This window comes from Canis lupus, chromosome 17, assembly GCF_011100685.1.
Source record: "Canis lupus familiaris isolate Mischka breed German Shepherd chromosome 17, alternate assembly UU_Cfam_GSD_1.0, whole genome shotgun sequence".
Classification (NCBI taxonomy): Eukaryota; Metazoa; Chordata; class Mammalia; order Carnivora; family Canidae; genus Canis; species Canis lupus.
Window position 1 is genome coordinate 49,790,360 of NC_049238.1, and position 24,229 is coordinate 49,814,588.

The 24,229-nt window shown below is 45.8% G+C and overlaps 2 protein-coding genes and 1 long non-coding RNA gene across 3 annotated transcripts in view; 1 reads left to right on the top strand and 2 right to left on the bottom strand.

The window, feature by feature from the left end:
* The first annotated feature begins 246 nt into the window (after nucleotides 1-246).
* On the top strand, nucleotides 247-2,840 carry NAT8 (N-acetyltransferase 8 (putative)). Its single transcript, XM_038561746.1, has 2 exons — nucleotides 247-873; nucleotides 1,705-2,840. Exon 2 carries the CDS (start codon nucleotides 1,779-1,781, stop codon nucleotides 2,481-2,483), a length of 705 nt encoding a protein of 234 aa, XP_038417674.1. The 5' UTR covers nucleotides 247-873; nucleotides 1,705-1,778; the 3' UTR covers nucleotides 2,484-2,840.
* Nucleotides 2,841-2,891: 51 nt separating this feature from the next.
* Nucleotides 2,892-4,005, bottom strand: LOC111090661. The gene is made up of 2 exons (XR_005372555.1): nucleotides 3,521-4,005; nucleotides 2,892-3,195 (listed from the first exon to the last, which is right to left on the bottom strand). It is a non-coding gene; the product is annotated as an uncharacterized LOC111090661 (long non-coding RNA).
* Nucleotides 4,006-15,791: 11,786 nt separating this feature from the next.
* Nucleotides 15,792-24,229, bottom strand: part of ALMS1 (ALMS1 centrosome and basal body associated protein) — a 215,567-nt gene continuing 207,129 nt past the window's right edge. Inside the window, exons 22-26 of the mRNA XM_038561747.1 lie at nucleotides 23,862-24,091; nucleotides 22,898-23,081; nucleotides 21,934-21,997; nucleotides 17,212-17,311; nucleotides 15,792-16,156 (exon numbers count right to left, since the gene is read on the bottom strand). Of these exons, the coding sequence (XP_038417675.1) occupies nucleotides 16,112-16,156; nucleotides 17,212-17,311; nucleotides 21,934-21,997; nucleotides 22,898-23,081; nucleotides 23,862-24,091 (623 nt within the window). The 3' untranslated portion in view covers nucleotides 15,792-16,111. The remainder of the gene's footprint in view (nucleotides 16,157-17,211; nucleotides 17,312-21,933; nucleotides 21,998-22,897; nucleotides 23,082-23,861; nucleotides 24,092-24,229) is intronic.

A 24,229-nucleotide genomic window follows, 5' to 3' on the forward strand; every position in this document is an offset into this window, starting at 1 on the left:
GAATGGAAAGGAAAGAGGGAAGGAAGGAAGGAAAAGAAGGAAAGGAAGAGGAGGGGAGGAACGAAAGGAAGGAAAGAAGGAAGGGAAAGAAGGAAAGGAAGAGGAAGGAAGGAAGGAAGGAAGGAAAGGAGGGAAGGAAGGAAGGAAGGAAAGGAAAGGAAAGAAGGAAGGGAAAGAAGGAAAGGAAGAGGAAGGAAGGAAGGAAGGAAAGGAGGGAAGGAAGGAAGGGAAGGAAGGAAAGGAAGGAAGGGAAGGAAAGGAAGGAGGGAAGGAAGGAAAGGAAGGGCCTAGTGAGATGAGGGCAGGGAACTGCAGATGGTGTTTCCCTCTGGGCAGGGAGAGTAGGGAGGGAAAGAAGGAAAGAGAGTAGAGCCTGGGCAGGGAGAGTACTTGCGCGCTGAGCCAGGGGTCTGGGCTCTGGCCCATGATGACAGCACAGGGTGAGGCTTGCAATCTCCAGGCTCCTAGAGGCTGTGTGAAGGAGACGCGGGTGCACACCAGAGCACATCCAGGTGCCAACTGGGAGATGCTCCAGGCGTGAACCACCACAGGAGGAAGAGCGTAGGCCATCTGCAAGGGCAAGATCTCCTGAGACCTTCCAGATCCTGCTTCCTCCTCCAGGCGAATTCCCGAGCAATCATAGAAGTGAGGAAAATGGAATTCCTGCTCCCTCATGGCCCAGGCGCAGCCTTAGGATCCTGGGGTTTATGATTATGAAATGTGCAGAAACCAGCCAATGAGGTGGCCATCGGGGAAGGCCTGGTTCCTGGTGGTGAAGCAAGCCCGGGCAGTCTCTCCTGGATGCCAGTCAGAGGCTGAGGGCAGAGGCCATCCTGACACTGCTCTGGACATTCAAGGCTGTTGAGGTAGCAGGTGAGAGGGCTCGGGTTGAAGTACAGTGTCTTGAGAGAGGCCTGGAACCCCAGACCCTCTTCTGGGTAGCAGGTCTGATGTTTGACTCTTATACCACCTCGGCAGCCCCAAAATTTGCAGTTGAGGGGGAAGGAGCCTGGGGGCGCCCGGGTGGCTCGGTTGGTTAAGCGTCTGTCTTCGGCTCAGGTCATGATCTCAGGGTTCTGGGGTGGAGCCCCAAGTCGGGCTCCCTGCTCAGCTGAGAATCTGCTTCCAGCCCCGACATCCTCTGTCCCTCATCCCCACTCGTGCTCACTCTCTCTCTCAAATAAAATCAAATCTTTTTCAAAAGGGTGGGAGAAGGAGCCTTTGTTGAAACTTTAACTTGGGAACACAGGATTCCTGCCATGCATGGTACCTAGAGAGGGACGGGCAGGCGGGGGGACACATGGTCTGGCTGCTGCATGGTGCCTGCTCCGTCGTACCACGAAGCTAAGTGAGCCGGTAAAAGGGAAGGAGGGTGGAGAGGAGGGTGTTTTATACACCAGAGCTTTGTGTGTATTATTTTATTAAATCCTCAAAACAATCCCGGAAGGCAGCTTTTCATTTTATCCTGTTCTACAGATGAAGAAACAGGTTCAGAGAAGTTAGGTGACATGCCAAGGCCACACAGCTAGGAAGGGATGGAGCCAGGATCACATGCAAATCATTCTGGCCCCACACATTCTCCCAGTGGCTGTTACCTACATCCTCTAGGGCAGAAGCAAAAATAAATGCCCTCGAGCAGGGTCTCCGGGACGCGTGGGCGGTGGCAGAGATGGGCACTCACGGGGCTTCCCGTCTCTTCCCCAGGGCTGCGGGCGGTGCGCGAGGACACCAGCTCACTCACCCTCCTGCGCTTGGAGACTCCGGGCCCGCGGTCGCCCATGGCTCCGTACCACATCCGCAAGTACCAGGAGAGGGACCGCCCACGGGTCCTGGACTTGTTCTCCAAGGGAATGGAGGAGCACGCCCCCACCACCTTCTGCCACGTCCTGAAGCTGCCCCGAACCCTGGCGCTCTTGCTTGGGGTGCCCCTCGCCCTCTTCCTGGCCTCTGGCTCCTGGCTCCTGGTCTTCGTCGCCAGCCTCGCCCTCCTCACTGCCCTGAGATTCTTCTCCAAATACCCCTGGGTCCAGTTTAAAGTCCTGTGTTTGCGCTCAGACCTGTCTGACATCACCAAGTCCTACCTGGGTGAGCCCGGCTCCTGCTTCTGGGTGGCCGAGGCCGCCGGGCAGGTGGTGGGCATGGTGGGCGTGCTGCCCGCTGCCGATTGCCCCCTGCGGAGGGAGCAGCTGCAGCTCTTCCACCTGTGCGTGGCCTCTGAGTGCCGAGGTCAGGGGGTGGCCAAAGCCCTGCTCAGGACGGTCCTGCAGTTCGCCCGTGACCAGGGCTACAGCCAAGTGGTCCTCCACACCACCATGCTGCAGCGCTCGGCCGTGGCCCTCTACCAGCGCATGGGCTTCCAGAAGACGGGCCAGTTCTTCCCCTCCCTGAACTGGAGGCTATTTGCTATTCCTTCGTGTGTGTTTGTCTACCCCTTGCCCTCTGCTCAGGCCTCGCAGGCACAGGGGCAGGCGGGGGGGCCCTGATCCGGTTCCTTGTGCCTTAGTGCGGGGAGGGCTGGCTCTGCCCTGGCAGCAAGCCAGGCCCCGAGAGTCACTGCGACAGCACGGTGAGAGCCTACTGCTCCTTCCGTGGGAACTGGGGGGCGGCAGGGTGGCTCTCCTCCTTTCTGTCTTTTGGGATGGCCGTGGTTTCATTTATCCAGTGCCACGAGAGGGCTGCATTAAAACACACACCGGGCAGCCCGGGTGGCTCAGCAGTTTAACGCCTGCCTTTGGCCCAGGGCGTGATCCTGGAGTCAGGGATCGAGTCCCGCATCGGGCTCCCTGCATGGAGCCTGCTTCTCCCTCTGCCTGTGTCTCTGCCTCCCTCTCTCTCTCTCTCTGTGTCTCTCATGAATAAATACATAAAATCTTTAAAAAACAAAAACAACACACCAGTAAACATTTCTTTAGTTCACGCATCGGTGGTCAGCAATTTCGGCTGGGCTTGGCTGGCAGCCCTTGGGGTCTCAGAGGGCACAATGCACACCTCATTGTACGACTGGCTGGGGTGACAGGGCCACTGGGTGGGCTCGTTTCCCAGCGTACAAGCTCAGTGGCAGGTTTAGGGTCATTGCAGAGGAGCCGAGAGTGAAGCAGAAACCAACCAATGCTTTTCCAAGCTTCTCGGGTGTCCTGTCGGCTGACATCCCAGTCTCAGGAAGAGAAATGGGCCCAGCTTCTTCCGGAAGAGGAGCTGAAGCACAGAGCAAAGGGGGCCGAGAAAGAGAGCGGGAAGAATTCTGGGAGAAGCACGGGGGCCACAATGCCCCCAGCCTGCTTTGCCCCCCCTATCTCTGCTGGAAGGGAGGACGGAGTGGGATTTAACAGGGGCTAGAGCTAGAAGTGGTGCAGCCCCCCCCCCCCCCCCACTGGCCAAGCCCCCGTCACTGGCCCGGCATGCCTGAAGGGAGGCTGGGGATGTGTATCCGGGAAGAGGAAATGGGGTTGGTGAGTTTCTCGGGCCTGCCACACTGGGACCTGCCGCTCGTCCCCAAGTGCTCAGAACTCCGGATACTTACAGAAGCCTCAGGCCTGACCCCCTGTCCCCAAGCCTCTGATACAGCGGCGAGTCCTGTAGGCACAGCGTGTACCTGGTCCAGTTAGCTCATCGCCAGCACTGGGTCCCCCGCCCAGAGGCTGGGTCCCAGGATCCAGGGAGTTCCTTGATGGGAAGTCCAGGCACCCTTTCGGTCTGGGTGTTGTGACACAGCGGTGTTTAGGGGCCCCCCCCCATCCTGGCTCATAGCTTATCTCCTTCGAAGGGTCAGTCAGGCCGCAAACCAGGCCGGAACCTGCCAACTGGCATTGTTACAGGCACATCTCACCTAAATGGGGACCTGTCATCAAACATGCATGTTTGTTACCTAAGACCCTGGGCCTCACCTGTGTCACCCTCCACTGGGTCTCTTTTCTCCCTAGTCTCGGGTCACCCACAGTCCCTCTGCCACCAGGCATTCTACCTCCCCAGGCCTGCACCCTTTGCACCTTCCCTGCATGCTTCTCAGAAACCTGGAACGTCTAAACCTCCTGTTACACCGTGCCCCACCTCCACCCCCTGTTCTTTTTTTTTTTTTTTTTAAGATTTTATTTATTTATTCATGAGAGACAGAGAGAGGCAGAGACATAGGCAGAGAGAGAAGCAGGTTTCATGCAGGGAGCCCGACGTGGGACTCGATCCCGGGACTCCAGGATCATGCCCTGGGCATGAAGGCAGGAGCTAAACCACTGAGCCACCCAGGGATCCCTCCACCCCCTATTCTAAATCAAGCTTCTGTTTCCTCGCAGTTCCAGCTTCTAGTGATGCCGGGGCCTTGGGCCCAGGCTCTCTGAGAGGTAGGAAGAGGGGGGGCACCAGCCTCTACTGCTGTTCCCACCAGCTTCCCCTGGCCCAGCCAGATGGCCTGGCCAGAGGAACTCCCAGATGGGCGCCAGCTGGTGCTGGAGATGGGGGAGGCCCACAGTGGTCCCAATGCTTTGAAAGTTTTCCTAAGTGACAATTAATTGGTTTTGCTGATCCCATATAGATACGGTCCATGTCCTCCCGGGTTTTACAGGCCAGAGGGGGCTGAGACACCAAGGAGGGAGCCAGTGGGGATATGTTGTCATAAGTGTGGGGATGGTGGTCCATCACTTGTTCCAATTCCCTGCACTCACTATCCAACCACCCTGAGCTAGAATTTTTCTTTCTTTCTTTCTTTCTTTCTTTCTTTCTTTCTTTCTTTCTTTCTTTCTTTCTTTCTTTCTTTCTTTCTTTCTTCTTTTCTTTCTTTCTTCTTTCTTTCTTTCTTTTTTCTTTTCTCTTTCTCTCTTTCTCTCTCTTTCTCTTTCTTTCTTTCTTTCTTTCTTTCTTTCTTTCTTTCTTTCTTTCTTTCTTTCTTTCTTTTCTTTTTTGACTTTATTTATTCATGAGAGACACAGAGAGAGAGGCAGAGGGAGAAGCAGGCTCCCTGCAGGGAGCCCGATGTGGGACTCGATCCCAGGACCCCGGGGTCACGACCTGAGCCAAAGGCAGATGCTCAACCGCTGAGCCACCCAGGCACCCTTCTTCTAATTCTTTCAATAAACCAAAGCTATCTTTCTGTTTCAGGCCTCCATACATGCTTCCCTCTGCCTGGAAACACTCTTCTTCTGCCCCCTCCCACCCTTCCTCTTTGTTTGAAAAGTGCTTTGTTAAAATGTGTTCCTCCAATTTTCAGCTGAGTGGCCAGGGTAATTGGGTTGGAAAGATAACTTCTGAGCAGGGGGAAGCAGTTCATCCTACTCTTACTCGGGCAGTTATTGCTATTCATCCCTGCTACTCAAAGTGTGGTCCCCAGATCAGCAGAAGCACAATTCCTGGAAGCCTGTTAGAAGTAATCGTGAACACAAAGCTTATTAGGCACACGAGATTGGTATTAGCATGTTAGTGTTAGTCCTAGACAGTTTTCTTTTAAATGCCATGTTGCGGCCAGCCTCCCAGGAGACTCTGGCTCCACCTCGGGCAGAGTAAGTCAGGGGACTGCACTGTCCCCCATTGTCTGATCCACAGAGGGTGCTCTAGCAGCCAGAGACAGAGGCCAGGCCTGTCTTGGATATTACTTGTTTGCTCATCTTCCCCAGGCTGGATCCACGCTCAGTCAGTGGAGTTGTCGTTGTTGTTATCTTTTAAAGATTTTATTTATTTATTTATTTATGAGAGATGCACAGAGAGGCAGAGACACAGGCAGAGGGAGAAGCAGGCTCCATGAGGGAGCCCGACATGGGACTCAATCCCAGGACCCCAGGATCACAACCTGAGCCAAAGGCTGACACTCAACCGCTGAGCCACCCAGACGTCCCTCAATCAGCAGAGTTTTAAGCAGTGCTTTTCTGCAGGGTTCAGGTAAGGGACCCAAAGACATACAGGTGGATATGTTGGAAGGAGGGTATTTAGGTCAAGATAGGGGGTTAAGGATAATGGGAAGTTAAATTGGAACTTCAGGACCAGGTATGATAGCTAAGAAATAAGATCTGAGACTCAAATGTAGAAATTCCAAAGGAGGTGCTCAAGACAGTTTAGAGGGTCACCTAGGGTTAGGGGAAAGGGAAACGGGGAGTGATGGCTGCAAGTTTTCTTTGGGGGCCATGGAAATGTTCCAAGTCTCCACATAGGTGGTGGCTGCACAACATTGTGAATATAATAAAAAAGGAAGAGCTTAGATGGCTCTAAAACCCAAAGGAGGATACAAAAGGTTGGAGACAGCAGAGATGATGAGAGATTGTTATGGGAGTCACAGCTGGCCATGAGTCTGCCCCAATGGAGCAAAGGATGGGCAAGGGGCGCCCTGCAGCCCCAAGCCATCTGGCAGAGAAGCCTTGAGGACACCACGTACCCTTCTGCTGTGGAACAAGAGCTGATGGTTGATGTTTTCCTGAGGAATTTAAAAGTCCCAGTCAGTGCCTACAGGCCTGGGACTCTGGCAGAGGCAGATGGCTGGCTGTGTGTGTGAGAGAGAAGGGGGTGGGACCGGAGGAGAAAGTGAGGACAGAGGTGAGGCAGTGGTGTGCAGGGAAAGGCAAAGTGCAGATCTAGGACTTGTGACAAGCCTTTGGGCAAGTGTAGGGGATTGATAGTTTTCCAAAAGGTAGAAAAGACAGAGTGTGGTCCAAGATAATTTTAGAGGTCAGTGATTTGGCCCTAGCCGTAAAAAACCCTAGAACGCTGACTCCAAGCTTCCCTTTACTTTTCTTCAGCTAATAAGTAATTTGTTCAATTTGAAAGATGAGGTTTTTATTCTGAACTTGGTAAAATTTTAAGAACGTCAGAGTTTCCTTTTATGTAACAGCGTACTGGTCAAACTAGGGTAAATTTGTTCTTGGTTTTGCCTGCCAGCACATGGCTCTCCTGCCTGGCACACATGCGTGTGCCTGCATCGGGGTACCTGCAGGAAGATCTGGTGGCCTGTGTTCCCCCTCTCTTCTCCTGCCTGCCCCCCCTTCCTCCTTATAGTTTTAATATCGTGACAAAGTATACATTACATAAAATCTACCATTTATGGTAGACGATTTTAAAATGTAGAGTTCAGTAGCATTAACTACATTCAAAATATTGTGCAACTATCATCACTAACTACTTCCAGAACTTTCTAATTACCCCAAAGAGAAACTCTGTACCCATTAGGCAATAATTCTCCCTCCACCCCTCCTCCCAGTCCCTGGCACACACTAGTCCACTTTCTGTCTCTGAATTTGCTTACTCTAGGTATCCTGATCAAGTGGTCATACTCTATTTGCCCTCTTGTGTGTGGCTTATTTCACTTATCATCATGTTTTTAAGGTTCATCCATAACGTAGCATCTATCAGAATTTAATTACCTTTTAAAGACTGAGTAATATGGTGTATTATATACTTTATATACACACACACCACATTTTGCTCATTCATTCACGAGTTGATGGACATTCGGGTTGTTACCACTTTTTGACCAGAGTTGATTTGTTTTTAAAACCATTCAGGGGGCAGCCCGGGTGGCTCAGTGGTTTAGCACTGCCTTCAGCCCAAGGCATGATCCTGGAGACCTGGGATCGAGTCCCACATCGGGCTCCCTGCATGGAGCCTGCTTCTCCCTCTGCCTGTGTCTCTCTCTCTCTCTCTCTCTCTCTCTCTCTGTGTGTGTCTCATGAATAAAGAAATAAAGAAATAAAGAAATAAAGTCTTAAAAAAAAACATTCAGGAGGGGAAGCCTGGGTGGACTCAGTGATTGAGCGTCTGCCTTTGGCTCAGGTCGTGATCCTGGGGTCCTGAGATCGAGTCCCACAGTGGGGAGCCTGCCTCTCCCTCTGCCTGTGTCTCTGCCTCTCTCTCTGTATCTCTCATGAATAAATAGATAAAATCTTAAAAAAAGAACATTCAGGAAAAAAAAAAAAACATTTAAGCTACAGTGGGGACATAGTGAATTTTTAATTGGGAGACATTATCAGGGAGGTTCACGAATACATTTTGCTTGCATTATAAACCAGGTGGTTGCCTTCTGAGCAAGATCAGTGTGAAAATGCTCAGCTCTGTAGACCAGGGAGGTCCTTGTGTCGATTTTGCTAAATCTGAGTCTTATTCTATGTAGTTTATTTTAGGAACAGCTACACAGAAAATATGGACCTGTGACTGGCGGCACACCGGAGTTTTAAAGCTAGCAGCCGAATGGACAGGATGGCAACCACCTTGAGCATTAGTAGAAATTAAACAGGAGCACTGCCCTGCGGGCCTAGTCACCGAGAGCTATGGCCAGAAGGCCGGCCCATGGTGGGGAGCAGAAGCTAAAGTTCCTCCCTCCAGCCAACATCTCTCTTCTGGGGGCATTTTAATTCACTGGGGCATGAACCAGAGGGGCACCAGCTACTTGAAACAGATGCCCAGTGAGGTGGGGAAGTGCCTACTCACGGTGTGTGGGTCTAGGGAACAGGAGGGTGGAGCACCCTGTTGGGGGGCTGGGCCAGAGCCCTGATCTTACCAGAAGCTTGGGGGCTCGAGGGAGCCAGGTTAGGCAGGATGGTGGGTGTGAGCTGAGCTCTCTCCATGGTGCATTCTGAGATGGGAAGGAGAAGAGGTGGGGGTGTTGGGTAGCAACATGGGGAGGGTCCCTTTCCCTCAACCACTGAAGGCATGAATAGCCTGGATCCCTGAAGCTGTTGGGTAACCTGGGGATCTTCAAACAGGGGACCCAGTTGGATATGAGGGACTCCAGAGTGGTCATAGGAAGCTGACCTGCAGCACACACCTGCCTGGTGAGGGGCAGATGGGAGGAAGGTGGACAGGAGAAAGCTGCGGGCTGCCACACAGATTCCTACCTGGGAGGTCACCCAGGCCACCCCTTCTCTCCGGCTGCTCCCCTACACAGCATTCCTTTATTCTGACTGTTACCTTGTTTTCCTTTCAAATGATTTAAAATGTATTTTGTCCTCACTGTTGATAGTATGTAGTTTGTTTATTGAATTGTCTTAGCTTAATTTATCTGCTCTTAGGCTTCCTGACCATTTTTATTTTCCCCTTCTAAAAAGTTTGTTATACATATGCTACCTTAATTTATAAACTCCTGGCTTCATTGCATATTTAAAAAACTATTTTATTTCTTCTTAAATAAATCATGCCTATAAAATTTTTTTTCTGTTGACATTAAAAAAAAAAAAGATTTATTTGAGAGTGAGAGAGCACCAGAGGGATAGGGAGAAGCAGACTCCCTGCTGAGCAGGAAGCCCAATGCGAAGCTTGATCCCGGGACCCTGGGATCATGGCCCGAGCCCAAGGAAGATGATTAACTGACTGAGCCACCCAATTACCCCTTCTGTTGACATTTTAAATATTTTAATTTGGGCTTTTCAATTCCAAGCTATACCTTTTACAAATATCTTGATGTTTGTGATTTTTATTTCTTGTAAATTGTAATTCCTTTCAGGATATTCCATTTTTTTTTTATTGTGAAAAGTATATCTAACATAGAATTTTAACACTTTAAACATTTTAAATTGTACGATCAGTAGCATTAGGTACATTTGCTTTGTCATGTAAGCATTGCCACCATCCACTCTCACTATTCCAGACAGTTTCTGGACCCACCAAACACCAGCTCTCTGTTCCTCCTCCTCCAGCCCCTGGTAACCTCTATGCTACTTTCTGCTCTGATTTGCCCATTCTAGGTACCTCATGTAAATGGACCATATGATAGTTATCCTTCTGTGTCTAATTCTTTTTTTTTCTCTCACTCTCAATCACTGTTTTTAAACTTTTATCTTTTTGGATTTTTATCTATTTTCATTGCATCCTTAATTAAAAATTGTATTTATACTAGCAGATTTTGCTTTGTTGTACTGATGGGGTCACCCCAGATGGGAAGGCTGTCTGCCCTCCACTTCTTTCAAGTTATCTCCTTGGTGCCCTTCAGTAGATTTACCCTCTTCAAAGCTGGCTTTCCAAAGTCTCTCTGGATGACTTGAGATGAGGAATCAAAAAAATTCCTCCACGGCATTCAGCACCCTTAGGTTGCTCTCCTCTGATATTAAGTGGGGACTTTCTTGGTTTCATCCCTCCCCTTTCCCATTTTCCCGGCATCAGCTTACCGTGACCCTAGTCCCTGTAGACTCCATTTGCCAGATAAAAAATAGGACCACACACTGCAGTAAATTTGAATTTCACATAAACAGTGGGTAATTTTTTAGTATGTTTCAAATACAGCACTTATACTAAATCATTTTTTTTTTCATTCAGAATTAAATTTCACTGGAAGTCCTGTAGTTTAATTTGCTAAATCTGGCAGCCCTACTGTGGAAGCTGCCTAGAATTCTAAGTTTTCGTATTTGTTTAGTAATCTCTATACCCAGTGTGGGGCTCAAAATCACAGTCCTGAGTTCAAGAATCAGATGCTCTACCAACTGAGCCAGCAAGGTGCTCCCCACTATCCAGAATTCTAAACTCGAGTTGGGTCCACAGGCTGCCATCTTTGTCTTCAGAAGTCCAGAAGGAGGAGATATGGACCAGGTTCTTTCCTCTCTGCCTTTTCTTCCAGGCTCTACAGAAAAACACACCAGACTGAGTTGATCTATGATAATTTGTTTTACTATAGGGCAAGGGCCATTTCAGAAAGGGATTACAATGTAGGTGCAGATGCTTCACGGATCTAGGCAGGCCTTCACCACTTGGATAGGTTGACGTGCATTCCCTGTAGGTAGAGGGCTTCAGGGACTGACTCACCGCCAAGAAATCCAGAAGGTGAGTGTGGGGCCTAGCCTGGCTAAGACCCTGGGGTTGGCCTGCACTCCCAGAGTTTGCTGGGACAGAGGATACGCAATTATTTTCTGAGGACCAGATTTGGGACATGCAGGCACACACATGAGGCTGGCATGGAGCATTCTGCTAATAATGTACATTTCCAATTCATAATAAAATTAAGCAATTTATTGTATTTGCACAGGCCAGTGTGTTCTTTTGTCAAACTGCCTTGCTCATGCTTTTATTTAGTCCATCTTTCTATAGATTGTCTTTTTTTTTTTTTAAATGACTCATAGGAGCTCTTGATATATTTTGGATACAAATCCTTTGTTGGTTACATGTGCTACACTTCTGTGCCTTGTATTTTCACTGTCTTTTTTTTTTTATTTTTTTTTATTTTCACTGTCTTAATGGTGTATTTGTTTGTTTATTTATTTATGGGGTGAGGAAGGGCAGAAGGAGAGGGAAAATCTTAAGCAGACTCCAGCCCAGAGTAGAGCCTGACATAGGGCTCAAGCTAAAAAGCCTGAGATGATAACCTGAGCTGAAATCAAGAGGTAGATGCTTGACTGAGCCACCCAGGTGCCCCTATGGTGTCTTCTAATAAACAGAATTTTTATATTTCATTAATTGAATTTATCAATCTTTTTCTTTATGGTTTGCACTTTGTTCCTTAAGACATTTTTCCTTAAGTTCTTAGAGATACTTTCCTATATTCTAACTTTTTTGTTTTGCTCTTCACATTTATTTATTTAAATATTTATTTATTTATTCCTGAGAGACACAGAGAGAGAGAGGCAGAGACACAGGCAGAGGGAGAAGCAGGCTCCATGCAGGGAGCCCGATGTGGGACTTGATCCCAGGACTCCAGGATCATGCCTTGGGCCAAAGGCAGGCACTAAACCGCTGAGCCACTCAGGGATCCCTCTGCCCTTCACATTTAAGTCTTTAGTTTTTTTCTCTCAAAATCACATATGTACCAATCTATTTTAAAGAGTCAGACGGAGTTCTATGGATTTGTGATGTGTAAGAGCAACCTTATACTTCCCTGTGCATACTCACTTCCATGTCTTCACAATTAAAAAAAAATTAATTCCAGGATAATTAACATACAGTGTTATATTAGTTTCAGGTGTACAATATAGTGATTCAACACTTGCATACATCACCTGGTGCTCATCCCAAGTGCCCTTCTTAATCCCCATCACCTATTTCCCTCATTCCCCTACCTACCTCCCTTCTGGTAACGGTCTGTTTGTTCTCTAGTTAGGAGACTGGTTCTTGGTTTGTCTCTTTTTTTGTTTCCTTGTTTTGTTTCTTAAATTCCACGTATGAGTGAAATCATATGGTATTTCTTTCTCTTATTCTGCTTAGCATTATATCCTTTAGATCTATCCATGTTGTTGCAAATGACAGAATTTCATTCTTTTTTTATGGCTAATATTCCACTGTGTGTGTATACCACCTCTCCTTTATCCATTGATTCATCAATGGACACTTGGGCTGCTTCCGTATCTTGGCTACTGTACATAATGCTGCAATAAACATAGGGGTGCATATATCTTTTCAAATTAGTGTTTTCATATTCTTTGGGCACATACCTAGTAGTGTAATTACTGGATCATATGGTAATTCTACTTTTAATTTTTTGAGGAACATCCATATTGTTTTGTAGAGTGGCTGCACCAGTTTCCATTCCCAACAGTGCCCAAGGGTTCCTTTTTCTCCACATTCTTGCCAACACTTGTTTCTTTTTTTTTTTTTTTAAAGATTTTATTTATTCATGAGAGACACAGAGAGAGGCAGAGACACAGGCAGAGGGAGAAGCAGGCCCCATGCAGGGAGCCCAATGTGGGACTCGATCCTGGGATTCCAGGATCACGCCCTGAGCAGAAGGCAGATGCTCAACCACTGAGCCACCTGGGTGTCCCCAACCATTTTTAATTGGATTATTTTTGGTTTTAGAATTGAATTGTATAAGTTCTTTATATATTTTGGATACTAGCCCCTTATGGGAAGTCATTTACTAATCTCTTCTCCGATCTTTTTGTTTTGTTGCTTGATTCATTGTGCAGCTTTTAATTTTGATATAGTCCCAAAAGTTTGCTTTTGTTTCCTTTCCCTCAGGAGATATATCTAGAAAAATGTTGCTATGGCTGATGTCAAAGAAATTATTGCCTGTGCTCTCTTCTAGGGTTTTTATGATTTTGGGTCTCACTCACTTCCATGTCTTTAATGGACTTGTGTGGCTTCTTTTCTATTGCTCAGTTTTAAACTTGTCTGTGGATTAGTTACTGGGAGTTGAGGCCATGTCTACACCATGCATATACACTCTTCCCACTTCCCTGCTTCCCAGTGAGGTTAGACCGCTAGTCAGGGAACATTAATATACTGTATTTGTTGTAAGCTAAATTACATAGTAAAACTATGATTACTTTTTTTTAAAGATTTTATTTATTTATTCACGAGAGACACGGATTGAGAGAGAGGCAGAGACACAGGCAGAGGGAGAAGCAGGCTCCATACAGGGAGCCCGATGTGGGACTCGATCCTGGGTCTCCAGGATCAGGCCTTGGGCTGAAGGTGGCGCTAAACCGCTGAGCCACCCGGGCTGCCCTACTTATTTATGTAGAAATTTGGTTTGTTTTCTTTCCCTTGGAATTATCTTGTTTAGATTTCTATATAGTTGACACTTTACTCAGTTCCAAATTCTCTCAGATTAGTTTAAATAGAGAACCATGATATTAATATGCTTCAGGCAACCTATCAATTAGATCTCCCTGAAGTCTTTCCTAGAGCCTCTAGCCTCCAATCTGGACTGGGGACCCTCTGTGTGCCATCTAACAAACTCTTATTGAGTCAAACACATGCTTCACACTGTGTTAGGCCTGGCAAAACAAAGGGATCAGGGAGGGGTGCCTGGCTGGCTGAATCAGCAGAGCATGCAACTCTTGATCTTGGGGTCATGAGTTTGAGCCCCATGTTTGGTGTAGAGGTTACTTTATTATTATTTCTAAAGATTTTATTTATTCACGAGAGACACACAGAGAGAGGGAGACGTAAGCAGGCTCCCTATAGGGAGCCCAATGTGGAACTCGATACCAGGACCCTGGGATCACGCTCTGAGCCGAAGGCAGATGCTCAACCACTGAGCCACCCAGGCATCTTTAGAGATTACTTTAAAAAAATAAAATCTTAGGGATTTTACTGGTGCCTGTCTTTTACATGAAGCTAAGTGGGCATTCTTGGTCCAGCCCCATCTGCCTCATGGCCAGTTGAGGTTCTTAGATTCTACTGTTAAGCTATCTTGTGTGGGGAGTAACAGGTGAGGCTGGGTGAACACTGAGATGAGAATGGGCCAGGGATCCTAGGAATATGTGAATCTGGCCATGCCCCCTTTGGAGACATGTGGGACCCCAAGCCCCATGCATGGCAATAGTAAGACTACCCAGAATAAAGGTGCCAGCATCAAAGCATCAAAGGAAGCAAGTCCAGGGACAGAGTGAGAAACACACCACACACACAGGGAGGGAGAGAAGGGTAATTTATCCCACCAAGGAGGGGGTTGGCTTGGGTTACTGAGTATTTTCTGGCCAGCTACAGCTCTTTGAAAGATGTAGGCAGAGCAGATAGGGCTAGGGCTATGGACCAAAATGAAAAGCCACACATATGTACCTTGTGACTGTTAATACCCTTAACCTGTAGCCCAGCCATATTTGGAAGATGACCCAGCCTTGGCGGTGGTAGTTAAGTTTTCTTACATCAGGGACTTCATCAAGGGGAGCTGCCAATGGGGGACTTGTCGGGATGCCAAGAATGCCCCCTAGAGGCCAATAATGTTGGTTTTTAACTTTTGATCCTATTCAGATCCACTCTGTACCACCTCCCCACCAGGATTCAGAAGTCTTTAGTGAGAAATTGGGAAAGTGCTATAAGTGAGGGGTCACTGCCAGTAAAAATAAAACTAACACAGTAGGTTAAAACATCCCATGCTCCCCAACAGGTAAAGATGAAGACCAGGGTAACAAATCAGCTTGGCCCAAGGCTCTAATGGGCCAGAACAATCATTTGGGACATGAAATGCATTGTGATTTACAGACAAAACACTCTGCCTTCTTCATACACTCCGTCACCCACACTGCATGTACTGATGGTCACTGGAAGCCTCCAGGTTTGCTGGAGGAGGGTAGTAACAAAAGGTGCCCTCAGAGAAGAAAAGTGGCTGGGAGGCTGGAGCCTAACCTCCAGGAAAAAGCAGGGCAAGTGGATTCTTAGGTTAGGTGTGAACTGGATCTAGGAAGAAGCAATTCAAGAATTCTTTCTTGGCTGTCGGCTTGAAACCCTAACATTTTTCCTACATCAAACTTCACACACTGAAGGTTCTTTTCTCTGAGCCTTCTTCATTGCTTCCTTCTGGTAGGAAGGGAGCTTTGGTGGCACCACCTGAGCTGTGCTTGGTGGCAGGGTCTGCTCTTTAACTTTGCCTCTGCGGAAGCCTTCTGGGGAGGCAGTTGGTCCCTTACTGCCCTGCTGGGGCTTCTCTCATTCTTTTAGAATGAGGCCAATTAGCACCTTCCCTCTCTAAACTCTGGGCTTTAGCTGTCATTCCAGGTTACAGAATTAATTAAATGCTTTATGTACATTATTACGTTTATTAACTCATGGTTTCCCAAAGTGGTTATCCAAGTTATAAATGTTGGTTCCATGTCTGATGATAAATGCTCTGAGGCTTCAATCTTGAAAAGGCTGGAAGGAAATTCACTAGAGGGTAGAGGCCTCTGGGAAGCTGGAATGAAGCTAAGAGGAGGCTCTTGACTCAAGGTGCCTGGTCCGCTGAGAGCATCTGCACATGCCCAACAGCTACTCTACCCAGACACCATCTCCAACAAAGCCCATGACAGCTATCATCACGTCCTGCCGTGTTTGTAAAGAAACGCTACATTTCATTCCCATAGCCCATATCCCTTGACTGATGCTTTTAGGTTGAGATTCCCCATACACCTCAGGAGAGACATTGCATAGCTCTCTGCATATTTCTAGATGGTAAAGAAATGATCCTTCGCTGCTTGCTGTACTATGAATCAATCAAAAGTTATTTATTTTCTAAAACTGTAAAAACACATACAAAAAGGGACTTATTTGTGGCCAGAGTTCAGAAATGATATCATTGTGACAAACATTCCTGTGGGCAGGGCCACTGTGGAGAAAGTACTGCTACCAAACCATTAATAATCTTAATCACCAATCGGTCTCAGACTCTTCAGGTTACTACTTCTAAATTACACATGGACAACGAGTTAAGTTTTATTAAACCAGACTCATAAAAGTAAGGATTGTGCTTCTTCAGGTTGATAAAATATAATTCCAAGATTCTGAGGAAAATAATCTTTTATCAGTTCCAGGGAACTTTTCTCCCCAAGAGTTGATTGGTCACTTTCTGTGGAAGAAAAGAAAGACAGGAAAAAATTAGATACTTTTGCCATCAGAAGCGGACAGCCGCTTCTCACCCCAGATATGTAGCTGAGACCAGTGGGGTTCTACCCAAATCTTATCTTCCCCAGCTATAGCAACTATGGTAATCATGCAAAAAATTCTTCTTGAGGTGTTTAGGAAAGGTGATCTATATAGTCAGTATGTATTATTTCTGTACAGTCCTTCTGTACAGATTTAATATCCGGATAGACTCATCCATCCATCAGTTCAAACATACAAGCACAATAAAAGGCCTGGCCTGTGACGCTGGCACACTGGACAGGCCATGTGGTGCCGGGGGACCCCTTCCTCGAAGGGCCCGGCCCGGCCCAGCCCAGCTCCGGGTGTGTTCCAGAAGCAGTTCTCCAATCCCACATCGGTCTGGTATAAACTCGTCTTTTGGATTCTGACTTTCAGAGTCCTCTGGCGGTGAAGTGAAGGGGTTGGGAAGGAAATGAAAACAGTGAAGGATATGGGCCTTCAGGCAAGGCAGCCTGCCTGGCTTTTCAAGGAATATTTTGATAGCAAGTCTCCTGGCCTCCGAGGGTCTGGGACTTGCAGCATTACTGATTCCACTGGGCCCATGGGCAGGAAATGGTGGCGGCTTTGAGGCTCTGACTCCCCAAGCTGCCAACTTTATACTATACTTAGACATTTTCCAGTTTATTTTACAACCTCTAGAGGTTATCTGACTAACCAATAAGGGGTATAAACTATCATTTGGGGGTAGAGAATGAAAACCCAACAATTCTGATAGATTAGGACTTTCTACCATAACTCCTAAGTATGGAATTTGGTTTCATTCCAAATATATACCTGGAAGGTGCCTTTTTTAGATTTACCTTTTAAGATTTTTAGATTTAGACAGGTGTCTTCCAAATTTTAGCAGTGGTACAACGCATCACAAGCTTAAGTTTACTCCCCAGATATGTAATGGTTAATTCAACAGGTCATATGTGTTTCTCTCAATTTCTCTTTCCCCTGATAAAGCTGATGGATCCTGCTCCAGGACTGACTGACCTTCTTGAATAGCTGAGCTCGCAGCCGGTATGACTTATATTCCAATCTCCTCTTTTCCTCTTCTCTCTTTCTCTGCACTTCTGGAAGCTGCTCATAAATTCTTAGGAACGGTGCCAAAAGGAAAACAAAAAGCAGTGAGATTACCTAACCACAGAGGGACATGATCTCTTCTCCCCCATCTCCCTGAGGTATGCTGCTCTCAGGGCATTGGGCCCTCAGAGACAGGCCCCAGAACCCTGGGGTTGGCCTGTTTCCTGTTACACTGTTGGAAACAAAGAACACTGGCCCGGGGTGCTCATGATCTGGGAGGGCAGACAGATGAACAAAAACATCAAGAAATCCAGCTTATAGTGGTTACTTCTGAGAAAGGTGTGGAATAAAGGAGTGGAGATAACAGCTTCTCACTCTATATGCAAAAATGTACAGTTTCAATATAAGAATACAGATGTGTTAATTAGTATATTTTTAAACACACAGAAAATAATAAGAAAAGCACAATCATGGCCCTAGGTACAAAATGCTACATAGATTTCCAAGAAATGAAAGGTGGGTCTTAAAGAGAGGAGCAGAGAGGGGATGAGAGGAGAAGGGAGTATTAGAAAGAGTCAAGGCCTCAGAGAGGTGTGCAGGGAAGCAGGTGGGAAGCAGAAGAGGTGAAGGTGAGGTGGGCTGTGTAGGGTCTTGCAGCCATGTGAAAACCCTGGCCTCTGTCCTATCAAAGGCTGGGTGCCACTGATTTTAAGTAGGGAGGAACATGATTAAACATGCATTTGATAAATATACTCTAATTGGAAATGATCTAAATTTCCAACCAAAGAAGAGTGAAACAGATTATGGAATATAATGGAATTATTACAAAGCATAAAAAAGATATTTCAAAGAATTTTTAATCATATGGGAAAATGTTCACAATATAATGTTGAGCAAAATAAAGCAGGCTACAAACCTATATATACACTATCATCAGCAATTTGAGAAAAAATAAGTGTGTGAATACAGGTCTCTGCAAAACCCCCACTCCTGCCAGAAACAGGACTAGGGTCAGTTCAGTTCAGATGGAAGGATGATCAGTGACATTTATTTTCTTCTTTCTATTTCTCTATATTTTCCAAAGTTTTCTATAATTTGAAGAGTATCATTTAAAATGATGTAGAGGCTCTGTGGGAACTAAATGAGAAATAAGAAAGAACAGAAGCAGGAAGAAGAGCATCCTCTGAAAGTGGAGGCCAGCCTGCATCAAGGCAGTGAGAGCAAGTTCCAGAGCAATCACACTGAGTGCCCAGAATGTGCTAGTTGGCTCTGTGTGTGTGTGTGGTGGGTGGGGTGGTGTGGGGTGGGGGGGATAACACGGCTAGAGGCGCCTGCTCCCCAGCTTCCAGCTGGATGTGTGGCAGGTCTGTTTCGGATATGGTGGAGGCAATCAGTAACTGACAACACTAGGGCAAAGGTCAGGAACAAGAGTAAAGAGGAACAGACTTTTTTTTTTAAGATTTTATTATTTATTCATGAGAGACACACACACAGAGAGAGAGAGAGAGAGAGAGAGAGAGAGAGACAGGCAGAGACACAGGCAGAGGGAGAAGCAGGCCCCATGCCAGGCGCCCGACGCGGGACTCGATCCTGGGACTCTAGGACCAGGCCCCGGGCCAAAGGCAGGCACTAAACCGCTGAGCCACCCAGGGGCCTCCAGGAATAGACATTCTTAAATGTCACTGTTGATGAAAACCACATGTGATATCACCTCACACCTGTTAGAATGGTCATTATTAAAGAAGCAAGAGATAACAGGTGTCTGCCAGGATGTGAAGAAAGGGAACCCTTGTGCACTGCTGGTGGGGAATGTGAATTGGTGCAGCCACTGCAGGAAACAGTGGAGGCTCCTTAAACAATTAAAAATAGAACCACCAGGATCCCTGGGTGGTGCAGCGGTTTGGCGCTTGCCTTTGGCCCAGGGCGCGATTCTGGAGACCCGGGATTGAATCCCACGTCGGGCTCCCAGTGCATGGAGCCTGCTTCTCCCTCTGCCTGTGTCTCTGCCTCTCTCTCTCTCTGTGACTATCATAAATAAATAAAAAAAAATTAATAAAAATAGAACCACCATAAGCAACCTAAGGGTCCATCAACAGATGAATGGATAAAGCAGATGTATTATTATATTATTATTCAGTCATAAAAAAGAAGAAAATCTTTCCATTTGCAACGTGAATGGACCTTGAGGACGTTATGCTATGAAATAAGTCAGATGGAGAAAGGCAAAATTGTATGATCTCATTTACACATGGAATCTAAAAATATCAAACTTGGGGCTCATGAAATCTGGGTGGCTCAGTCTGTTAAGCGTCTGCCTTCAGCTTGGGTTGTGATCCCAGGACCCTGAGCATTGGGCTCCCTGCTCAGCGAGGAATCTGCTTCTCCCTCTCCCTCTGCAACCCCCTGCCCATGGTCTTTCTCTCTCTTAAATCTTTAAAGATTTAAATAAAATCTTAAACAAACAAACAAACAAACAAACAAACACAAAAAACCCACATCAAACTCCCTGAAATAGACACTAGAATTGGTGGTTGCCAGAGGCTGGGGCATTGGGGGATGAGGAGATGTTAGTCAAAGGGTACAAAATTCCAGTTGTAAGAGGAAAAAAGTTCTGGGGAATCTAAGGTCCAGCATGGTGACTCTAGTTAACAATACTGCATTATATACTTGAAAGCTGCTATTAGATAAAGGGCTAGTATCCAAGATCTATAAAGAACTTATTAAACTCAACAACAAAGAAACAAACAATCCAATCATGAAATGGGCAAAAGACATGAACAGAAATTTCACAGAGGACGACATAGACATGGCCAAAAAGCACATGAGAAAATGCTCTGCATCACTTGCCATCAGGGAAATACAAATCAAAACCACAAGGAGATACCACCTCACACCAGTGAGAATGGGGAAAATTAACAAGACAGGAAACCACAAATGTTGGAGGGGATGTGGAGAAAGGGGAACCCTCTTGCACTGTTGGTGGGAATGTGAACTGGTACAACCACTCTGGAAAACTTTGAGGAGGTTCCTCAAAGAGTTAAAAATAGATCTGCCCAACGACCCAGCAATTGCACTGCTGGGGATTTACCCCAAAGATACAGATGCAGTGAAATGCCGGGACACCTGCACCCCGATGTTTCTAGCAGCAATGTCCACAATAGCCAAACTGTGGAAGGAGCGTCGGTGTCCATCGAAAGATGAATGGATAAAGAAGATGTGGTCCATGTATACGATGGAATATTACTCAGCCATTAGAAACGACAAATACCCACTATTTGCTTCGACGTGGATGGAACTGGAGGGTATTATGCTGAGTGAAGTAAGTCAATTGGAGGACAAACATTATCTGGTCTCATTCATTTGGGGAATATAAAAAATAGTGAAAGGGAATAAAGGGGAAAGGAGAGAAAATGAAAATATCAGTGAGGGTGACAAAACATGAGAGACACAACTCTGGGAAAGGGGTAGTGGAAAGGGAAGTGGGTGGGGGGTTGGGGTAACTGGGTGATGGGCAATGAGGGGGGCAGTTGATGGGATGAGCACTGGGTGTTATGCTATATGTTGGCAAATTGAACTCCAATAAAAAAATAAAAATAAAAAAAAGAAAGCTGCTATGGGAGTAGATCTTTAATGTTCTCACCATAACAGTAAGAATGCTACTACCATCAACAAAATGGTAATTATGTGAGTTAAAGGATGTGTTAACTAGTGTGGTAAACATACTGCAATATATACATGAATCAAGTCATCACATCACGTATCTTAGACTTACACAATGTTATACGTCAATTAAATCCATGGCATTCTCATAATCGATATATGCATATCGCTAATTAATTAACTGCTAAAGCATGCAATGGCACAAAATTCAGTAAGTATAAAAAGGCAAAAAATTAGTCTTTGTCCTACCTCTGTAGGTTAGTCACTCAGTCCTTTTTCCAAAAGGCAACCACTATTACCGGTTTTTTTGGATATCCTTCCAGAGATATTCAATGCATATAAATGTATATGCATCTATTTAGGCACAAATACTTTATAAATACTGCATGTGGTAGCAGTGTACACATGCTTCTGAAACTTGACTTTTTTTAAAGTCTAATTTAATATGCCTTAGTATTCTATTATTTCACTCTATTACATAAATTCCTAGAAATGGGATTGCGTGGATAAAGGGTAATACCCCAAATAAACATCTTATTTCAAAATATTCATATCTTATATTTTAGATATCTTTATTTATATTTAGGTTTCTAACAAAAACAAGCTTGACAAAAGCATACAAATTAGTGGGGATTCTTTGCATCTTTTACATCTGACTCATCTATATTGCAATCCGCTATTTTTCTTTCCTTTTTTAGTATTATGAGAAACTTCTTTCACAACTAATTTTCTCTTAATGTTTTAACTTGAGCATAATGTCTTTATTCTGGAGGCAAGCCAGAGCTGCTGCTTTTTTTTTTTTTTAAAGCTTTTATTTATTTATTCATGAAAGACACAGAGCAAGTCAGAGATAGAAGTGGGCTCCATGCAAGGGGCCCAATGTGGGACTTGATCCTGGGACTCCAGGATCACATCCTGAGCTGAATGAAGGTGTCAACCACTGAGCCACCCAGGGCGTTCCAAGCCAGAGCTTCTGATCACTTGGTGGCTTTATTTATACTTTTATAATTACTCTTATTTTTTTGGCCTTACCGTTTAGACCTCTGAATCATTTCCTTCTTCCCAATAGGCCTGCTCTTTCGGGCATCCAGGAAACCTAAGCATGAGAAGAAGGGATTTTCAGTGGATAGTGGGTTAATAGGGAAGGGTGTTGAGCTGTGAGAAGGCGCTGCTAGAACTTGATGCCTCTACCTTGAGCAGCCAGTACTGGGCAGTGAGCAATGACCAAGGTCAAGGCCAAGGTTAGACTGTGGGCCAAGGTTAGACTGCTGACAGCAGGCTCTTGAAGACACAACATGCTGTGGCACAGACTAAACAGTGTGAACAGAAACACTGGCTGGTTTGCAGGTAGGGCTGTGATGAAAGCACTAGATAGCATTTCACAATTTTCACAGCGTTCACATATTATTTTATGGCGATCTTACACCTAGCAGAATGTTAGGAGTACAGTCTGGAGGGTTTAAATCCCAGCTTATCAGATGAATAATCTTGGGTAAGGGACTTAAACTCTTGTTGTCTCTGTTTTCTTATCTGTAAAATAGGGGTATTAAAAGCATCTACTCCAGAGAGGTGTTACAAGCATTACACAAGAACAATGCCTGGGCAAAACACATAAGGGTTACTATTATTATTATTATTATTATTATTATTAATTATTATTATTATTATCACCACCCTATGAGATAGGCAATCCTGGAATCAGCCCCATCTTTGAAGAAAAAAACATACTTTTGGAACTAATTTGCTCACAAACACATGGCTAGTTTATAAAAGCATCATTCTTACTGCACACTCTGATCTCTAAGACGCAAGGGCAAGAGGACTTGGCCTTATATGCATCACGAAAGTGCTGAGAGCTACACAGGGTAGGTTCTGCTACGTGAGGAAAGTGGGATCTCAGCAAGCAAACAGTCCCTTTCTGTCTCTGTCACTGGCCGGGCACTGAGCAGTGCTCCCTGGTGTGAAGCCAGTAAGAAAGCGAAGAGCCGGAGGGTACCTTTCTTCGGGAGCAGGTGTGTGGGGTCCCGGTAGCCCTGCCATTCTCTTGAAACATTGAACAGTGCCTCTCGCTCACTTTCCAACATGTTCTGCAGCTTCCTCTCCTGGACTATCAGCTTCAGACGCTTTATCCGCTCCCCAGAGCGGGAGATGAAGTCAGGTCTGTGAAGGTGAAGGGATTCCTGAAGAGAGAAAAGGCCCCCAGCCTCATGTTAATGATGCAGCTTATTTTCCAAGGGCCTAGAAAACAGTGCCTGACCAAAAGTGGTTTGAGGAGCCTGTTTCTTTTTTTTTTTTTTTCTTTTTTTTTTTTTTTTTTTTCGAGGAGCCTGTTTCTAAAGTGCAGAAAATTTCTGGAGTTGAAGAATAATCTAACAACTCTCTGTAGGGGAGGGCTCCAGTAGGAAAGCCAGAGGAACCAAAGGATGCCTTTGGAATAAGCTAAGAACTAAGACTGTGGCAATTACAATTCTTCCAAATGTTGATGGGCTAGAGCGCAGTCCATGTGCTATTTTAAATTTCCCTTCAAACAAATACATTATTAAATGACATTTCTTTCAGCTGCCAAGGTACATATAAAGAAGGGATTTTGTGCCTTTTAAATCCTGTGCTAAGCAGAAATAGGAATTATTTAAATGAAGGAACACACATAGACTGACACAAATATCAAACCTCCAGAGCGCTCTTCATGCAGATATCTACAAACCCAGCATCACCAAACCCAACATTCTCCCTCCTCTTGCCTTGTCCCCAGGTACTGAGGGCAAAAACAATTTACAATGGTTAACAGGCAAGTGACCTTTGATTAATGATGACAATGGGAAGAGATGAACTGTGGAAGTGCAAGAAATGAGTGTTATGTGACTGTTCTTCAGAAGGCCAAGTCACAAATTTAACATCTCTGCATCTCCCTTTCTGATCCCCTTAAACATATGGCTAGAAATAACTCAATGTCACTGCACCTGTAGGGTTGCTCTCACAAATGGCCTCAGTCGCTCTCTGTCTGGGCCTGCTAGTGGCCTGTGGCCATCCACGTGCTGTCCCTGCCAGTTCTGTTCCCGTAGAGGTTCCCTCCATGGTTTGGTGTTGGTTATTGGTGCAAACCAGCAGATACCAGGGCCATGAAGCTTGGGTAGGTTTTCCTTCTTAGGTTCAGACTTCACGTTTTCCACAGGAACAAACCATGATACTCCTATGGGAATTATTTTTAAGAAAGAAAAAAGATTTTTCATTCTTCTCATCAAAGACATGTGTGTAATACAGGCTCTTGAGGGGATGCAGCTATCAGAGGCCAGCATGAGGTCCTGGAGTTTGCTTAACTGCAAGTATG